Here is a 7056-nt window from a genome sequence, read left to right as displayed (position 1 = left end):
CCGCCCCGGCCCCGCCCCTGCCCCGCCTGGCCCCGCCCCCATGACCGCGCGTGCGCAGTGCGCGGCGGGCGCTGAGGGCGCTCAAGGAGAGCCGCCATGCCCGGGGTGCTGCGGGTGCCCTCGCTCGAGGAGCTCGATGTGCAGGAGGTGAGTGCGTGAGGGGCGACTGGGCCTTCCCCGCCCTGCCCTGCCTTCCCCGCCCGCCCTCACGGCCGCTGTGCCCCGCCGCAGGTGGCGGTGAGCTCGTCCGTGCTGAAGGCCGCGGCGCACCACTACGGCGCGCAGTGCGACCGGCCCAACAAGGAGTTCATGCTGTGCCGCTGGGAGGAGAAGGATCCGCGCAAGTGCCTGAGCGAGGGCCGGAAGGTGAACCAGTGCGCCCTCGACTTCTTCAGGTGAGCGGGCACCGGCCGGGAGACGCCGCCGCAGCCCCGCGGGCCCGGAGGTGTCGGTGCTGCGGGGCCGTGCCCGGCAGGGTCATTCCGGTGCTCTGGGTCACTCGTTCCAGCGGAGCACTCTGCTGGGCACACGGGCTGGGAGAGCGGTGGTTGTTCAGCCTGGGGAAGAAAAGGCTCCGGGGTGACCTTAGTGCAACTGTCAGTACCAGCAGGGGCTACGAGAGAGCTGGAGAGGGACTTGTGACAAGGGTGTGATGTGACAGGACAGGGGGGATGGCTTCACACTGACAGAGGGCAGGTTTAGATTAGGTATTGGGAAGGAATCTGTGAGGGTGCTGAGGCCCTGGTGCAGGTTGCCCAGAGCAGCTGTGGCTGCCCCATCCGTGAAAGTGTCCAAGGCCAGGTTGGATGGGGCCTAGGGTAGGGGAAGGTGTCCCCTGCCCATGGCAGGGGGTGGAATGAGATGAACTTTTAAGATTCCTGCCAACCCAAAATATTCTGTAATTCCATTATTCTAATTAACAATGTTGCCGCCATCACCGCCTTCAAAACTTTTATACTTGCTTCTTAAACTTTAGGTCTTGGGGATAGAGGCCATGTGTTTAGTCTTGCTTATTTATACATTAATTTATCCTGTCACTTGAAGCTCTTTTGCCTTTGTTCCACAGCAAGCAGCCTGGGTTTTTGTTGGGAGCTCAGGGCAGTGGTGTGAGGCTGCTGCACCTTGCAGCTGTGTGATGAACTCCAGGAAACCACCCTGAGCATTGCATTGTCTGTGCTCCCTGCTCACAGGTGAACTACTGAGAAAGCTTGAGCAGGTGTCCCACCTGCCTCTCCTCACCAAACATGTAGATCCAAGGCTGTGCCAGGACTGTTTGTCAACAACCTAATTTAATTGCCTCAAGGCATGTCCACCTCCAGTGGAAACCTCTGTTCTACACATGGCTTTTTGAGCTTTAGACACAAAATTATTTGGCAGCATTAGAGCACCACAGAACATAACTAAATTATTTGGCAAAACAAAGATGTCCTGTGGAGGAGCTTGAACAAAAATCTGCTCCACATATCAGTTCATTTATTGCTGTTATTAATTACAACCACAGCGATGGGAATTTCACAGATATGTGTATCAAATAGTGATTGACAGAAGGTCTAGGTGTCCATGAGAGCTCAGAGCTGCAGAACGCCCTTTAGCCCGAGCTGAGGTTGGCCTGAGCGAGGCAGGCGAGCGCTGGGCGGTGTTTGCTGAGGGCTCTGTGCCTGTGGTGTCCCCAGGAGCATCCGGACGCACTGCGCCGAGCCCTTCACCGCGTACTGGACGTGCATCGACTACAGCAACCAGCAGGAGCTGCGCCGCTGCCGCAAGCAGCAGGCGGCCTTCGACTCCTGCGTGCTCAACAAGCTGGGCTGGGTCAGGCCTGAGCTGGGAGACCTCTCCAAGGTAATTTCTTACCCTTTGGGGCAGACAGGTCCTGCTCTCCCTCCTTTGTGCACAGGTCTCCAGCGTGTCTCGGCCTGGTGGGGATTCGGGAACTCGGCGCTGGAAGTTTGTGGGATAACAGAAGTTGAGACTGGCAGCGTTTTCTAGGCTTGCTTTTCTAGAAGACTCTTGCTTTTCTTAGGCAATGAAATTCTTGCTTTTTGCTTTTCCTGGTGTAGAGGCTTGTCCTTTAGGAATGAAGCTCATGCTCACATGGAGCTACTCTATAGTTGTGATGGAACACCCCTCCTTTCCCTCCTCTTAGAAGTATTGAGGAGCTCTCATCAGCTGAACAAAGTGTCCTTACTATTGTTTGGTTCTTCCTGATTGTTCTTCCTTGAAGTTCTGACTCAACCTGGCTATTAAATGCTGTGAGAAGTTGTGTCACTTCTTTGCATTTCTTTCCAGGTTACCAAGGTGAAGACAGACCGTCCTCTGCCTGAGAATGCCTATCACTCTAGACCCAGACCAGAGCCAAACCCACCCATTGAAGGGGAGCTGAAGCCCTCTCCCCATGGCAGCAGGTTCTTTTTCTGGTCCTGGTGAAGTGGGCAGGCTGTGCTGTGACTCAAGTGCAGAGATGTGGCACGTGCACGTGTAAATTATGTGGTGTGTGCTGGGTATCACTGATAATTAAAGAGCCCCAAACCATTACATGGGTGAGCAGACTTCTTTAAACTCATAGCAACGAGAACAATGCATTTCCCTGTTTTGCTCAGAGCTCTCTGCAGTCACACAGCCCTTGGGACCCTCTGGGCACCAGTAACGTCAGCTGGTTGATCATGATTACCAGGATTGTCTGTCATGTGTGCAAACGCAGTTCCAGTCTTTGACTGCTGTCCCATCAATCACAAACTGGCGTGAGACCTGATTTACTCACTGAGAACATTGCTCATAGATCAAGGAAACTCTGGGAACAAACAAGTCATTAATGTCTTCCCTTAGTCTTGCAAATGATAATTGTGCTTTCTTTCCAAGGGACTCCTGTAGAGGTTTAACCTAAAATCTGTCTTGGAGCAAGGGGTTTGTGGAATCTGGCATTTGTTAGGTATGGGGGCAATGCTGTTTCTGCCATAAAAATTCCTGTTGTGCCTCCCAGCTGCTCATACAACACTAGTTAGGGGCTTGCACTTTCTGGACTGTTCCATTGGGGGAACACAAGTCACTTTATCCAAAAAATCACATTAAATTTTCAACACCTTTCAGGAAAAACTTTCTCCTAAAGGATCTTGTGCCCTATTAAGCAGTCTAGGAAAAAAGGAGCTTGTATTCTGTCTCAAGGCTGTGACTTAAAAGGTTTGGGGCAAATCCTTCCTGATTTTTCACTGTGATGTTCTTTTTGATACAGGAGTTAGTGAGCTTTTTAAAATTTATCTTTTTTAAATGTCCAAAACTCATATTTTTAATGGGAGTTGGATCTAGTTTTTCATTCACCTCTACCTGATAGCAAAAACTTTTTTATAAATGTCAGAAAAATTTCAATTGCAATTTGTTTTTTCAAAGCAATATCAGTTTAACTTGCTCTAGGTGAGACTGTCTCACCTGAACCATGGCAAAGGGTGGAACTGTGCTCTGCTCCTTGAGTAGCCTGCTGCTAGTAGAATCTGAAGATTTACCAGCTCCTTGTTTGGGTGGGATTAAACTGTAATGGTTCTATAGCTGCAGCATATGTTTCTGATCCATGGAGCTAGAGGGAAAATTGTATAACATTTATCTAAAAATAGCTTGTGCACTGTGTGGCTTCTGGGTTCTTGCTACTTTCTGCTGGGGTGCATTGACTGAAACTCAAAGCAGGTGCTATGTTTGCATTTTAATGTGCATACCAGCTTGTCTTAGCAGCTCCTTGCCTAAATCTGTGAGCTGGTGCTGCACCTTTGCAGTTTCTCCTTGCTGATCTCTGCCACCATCTCGGAGCAGCCACGTCTTGCTGAAGAAAGATAACCCTTCTCTGCAGAGACTGAAGTTAGGACAAGCTTGGGGTCTAGTTACATTCAGCTGAGTGAGTGAAATGAGGTTTGGCCAAGCAGAGGATAAATTGTTCTGGGATGTTAACACGTATCATCAGATCTTTGCTGACCCACTCCAAAGTTGATCAGGAGTTTTTAGATCTTACCATGTTCTGTTAATAACTTTCTATTGTCAGCATGTTGTATGAACCATTGCACTGCTGCACATCTGCTTTGGAATAAACAGCACGGGCATTCCAGTAGTCAGCCCCTAATCACAATTAAAGAGTATTTTTTCCCATTAGATTGCTTCTGAAAAGAAAGACATTCATAAGCAGGGGGGCAAGATTTTTCAACAGCCTGTTAGGAACCCCACCCTTAAGTTGGCTAGTGCTGTAAGAAGAATAAGAAAAAAAAGAAAAAATAAAAGGTGATTTATGCTGAAGCCTTAAAGGTTTAAGATTGTTCATCTGTTTCTTGACAGCTGAATCTACAGCCTCTTGGGTCAGAGCTGTGGGATCCAGTAATGAGACACTGATCATGGTTTAAATGTCAGAATTAACTGTCTGCTGGCCTAGATTCCCTCTTCATTTCAAGCAGGAGTGGGCAGGTGAAAGTACAGAAGAGATCAGCAGAGGAAGACAGTTCAGCTGTACTCAGCATTTCCTTCATGAACCTCTCTGTAATAATTGTTTCTTGTCTTTATCTCTTGGCTGAATCTCTGGAGTTGCCAGAGGCTTCTCATGGTGCTTTGGACAGTGCCTGAATGCAGCTATTTCTGCTCAAAATCCTGTGGCTTTACTCAAACCTAGATGCCCCTTTGGAGCTGTAATGGAAACTGCAACAAGTGGATGTTGAGATTCAGTAAAGACCATAAAAGTATTTTTGAGGAATGCGTCTTGACAATTTTTTGGCAGATGGAGAGCAGACACAGATTCAACACAGATATTTCCCTGGCCCTGTGAGAAGTGTTATTTGTTGTGCTGTGGGCTCTCAGCTTTGCCAGAGTTTCTAATCACATGTTAAATTAACAAAACCTTAAGCCAGTGTTGTAGCTTGCTCCACTGTGGGTCAGATTGGGCAGAACCTGCTCTGTGCTTTCAGACTGGGTGGGAAGAGTAAAATCTGAGTGTAACTTCCAATCTCAGTGAGGTGGGACTGTGCATTTCTGGTGCAGCAGTCTTGCATGGCACTAGCACAGCAGCATTTTCTGAGGAGATTGTCTCTCTCCAAAACATCTGGCAGTTAGAGATGCCCTGGTTTCAAACGGTTCTGCTCAGTTCAATCCTTTAGAAGCTCTCTGTGTGCTCTTGTACTGGAAGAGTTTAGGAGCCAGAATCCATCTGGGCAGTAACAGATTTCAGACTCCCTCTTGTGGCTGCATTAAGCTGATTTTGGGCATCTCTGTGAAGATTTTGCCATCATGAAAATCTAAAGGCTACTTAAATACAGAAACCTATTAGATCTTTTGTCTATTCACGTTTTCTCAACTTGATTTTTCCTACATATGAAAACTCTTGAGTATGAAGAGAGAAGAGGAAGAAAACTATTGTCTCAGTCATGTTTGATGTGGTTTAAGGAAGTTAAGGTAGAGTCAAAGTAGATGGAGGTGGCTGAGAAGTCACAGTGTACGTTGTAATTCCTTCTGTGAATCCAGAAAGGCCATGACCCTGGTGCTGCATAGAGCAGGGTGGTTCTGCACCTGGGGCTGGTGTGAAATGAGTGGGACAGGCAAGGACAGAGAGCAGGTTAATTGGAATATTTACCTTTATATGAAAACACATTATTTCTCTTTGCTAGGAACAGACATGGCCTCACCAAATAGTCTTGCTAATGTTAATAACTGTTAATAATTTTCTGTTTTTTCATGTGAGCCATTCTACCTGGGGACTTGATATGAATCTAAGGTGCCTTCTGCATGGCTGAGTGTGGTGCAAATATTACTTTGGCAAAGGGAGAAAGTCTGAGAAAACAGCACAGCAAACCAGAACCAAATAGTCCGTGGTGCGAGTTTGACTTTAAAGCAGTAACTCAGCACTGCAAGCAGAAGCAGATGCTGGAGGGGGGGTGGCTCCCAGACCCCCAAGGCAGGTCAGCAACAGCTCACTCACTGGTGCAGGAGTTATTCCTGGGCTTGGTTTCTGCTTCAACAAATGTTTCTGTTGCCAGAGCCTTGACAAACCCCACACAGGCATGGTGCAGGTTCCTCTGTGCTTGGCAAGGGCAGGCAGTGAGGGAGGAGAGCCCTATTCCCCTGTGCCCCAGGCTGTGCCTGGCTGTGGAGAGCTGCTCCAGGCTGTCCCAGGGCTGGGACACAGGCAGAAGCTGCTGGGACATGAAGAGTTTTGCTGTACCTCATATATCCAGGAATAGAGACTCAAGAAGAAGAAGAGCGTGTAGTGGGGTAAAAGCTCTGTTACCTTGCCTGCATCCCAAGCATCTTCCCATTACTGCTGCCTGAGAAACATCTTAGATCACATTTGTCTGTTGCTGGTGCCTGAACAAAAGGATTCCAATGTGGAAGTTCCTGTGCTCTTGGCTGGGCTTGCCAAGTGCAGGTGGTTCAAGGGAGTGTTTGGTTCACACTGTGTGCTGCAGCACAAAATGGCAAACAGCTTTTGCACTTCTGATAGGGTTTAAATTCATTTCTCCCTTCTCACCAGGGTAAATGAGGGCTGGGAAGAATGGCCATGCCTGTTGCTTTGTTAAGCTCGGCTTTGGCTCCAATTCTGGCATCAAGAAAAGAAATAAAATATAGGGAAGGGGAATTCTATAAAAGAGCTATGGGTCTGCTCCCAAGTTGATAGGTTAAACCACACAAAACCCTGAATCTGAGGCATTGCTCTAATATTTGTAAAATCAGCATGGCAGCTCTGTTAAGGGCTATGAGTCAGCCTGAGGGTGGTTCAGCTCTTTATAAGTAGTAGCACAGCCTTCTGCTTCCGTGAAAACAGGAGCGAGGATTTTAATGGAGCCAGAATTACCCCTTTGGTTAGAGCACTGTCTGACCTCTGCTTTGTTCTCACTGCCTCCCGTGTGCAGCTGTGCCGAGACACGAACCTGACCCAGCTCTGAGACAAAAGGGCTGGATGGAGCCCCAAAATGTGGGATGGATGGAACCCCTAATGTGGGATCAGTGCACCCCTAAATGTGGGATTGATGGAATCCCTAATGTGGGATCAGTGCACCCCTAATGTGGGATCGATGGAACCCCTAATGTGGGATCAGTGCA

The 7056-nt window shown here is 48.3% G+C and overlaps 1 protein-coding gene across 1 annotated transcript; it reads left to right on the top strand.

The window, feature by feature from the left end:
- The first annotated feature begins 39 nt into the window (after positions 1-39).
- Positions 40-2532, top strand: NDUFA8 (NADH:ubiquinone oxidoreductase subunit A8). The gene is made up of 4 exons (XM_033077784.1): positions 40-147; positions 232-395; positions 1674-1839; positions 2287-2532. Exons 1-4 carry the CDS (start codon positions 97-99, stop codon positions 2422-2424), a joined length of 519 nt encoding a protein of 172 aa, XP_032933675.1. The 5' UTR covers positions 40-96; the 3' UTR covers positions 2425-2532.
- The last annotated feature ends 4524 nt before the right edge of the window (positions 2533-7056 follow it).

The sequence above is a fragment of the Catharus ustulatus genome, chromosome 21 (genome assembly GCF_009819885.2).
Source record: "Catharus ustulatus isolate bCatUst1 chromosome 21, bCatUst1.pri.v2, whole genome shotgun sequence".
NCBI classification, from domain to species: Eukaryota; Metazoa; Chordata; class Aves; order Passeriformes; family Turdidae; genus Catharus; species Catharus ustulatus.
This window is presented reverse-complemented; position numbering and strand designations above follow the sequence as displayed.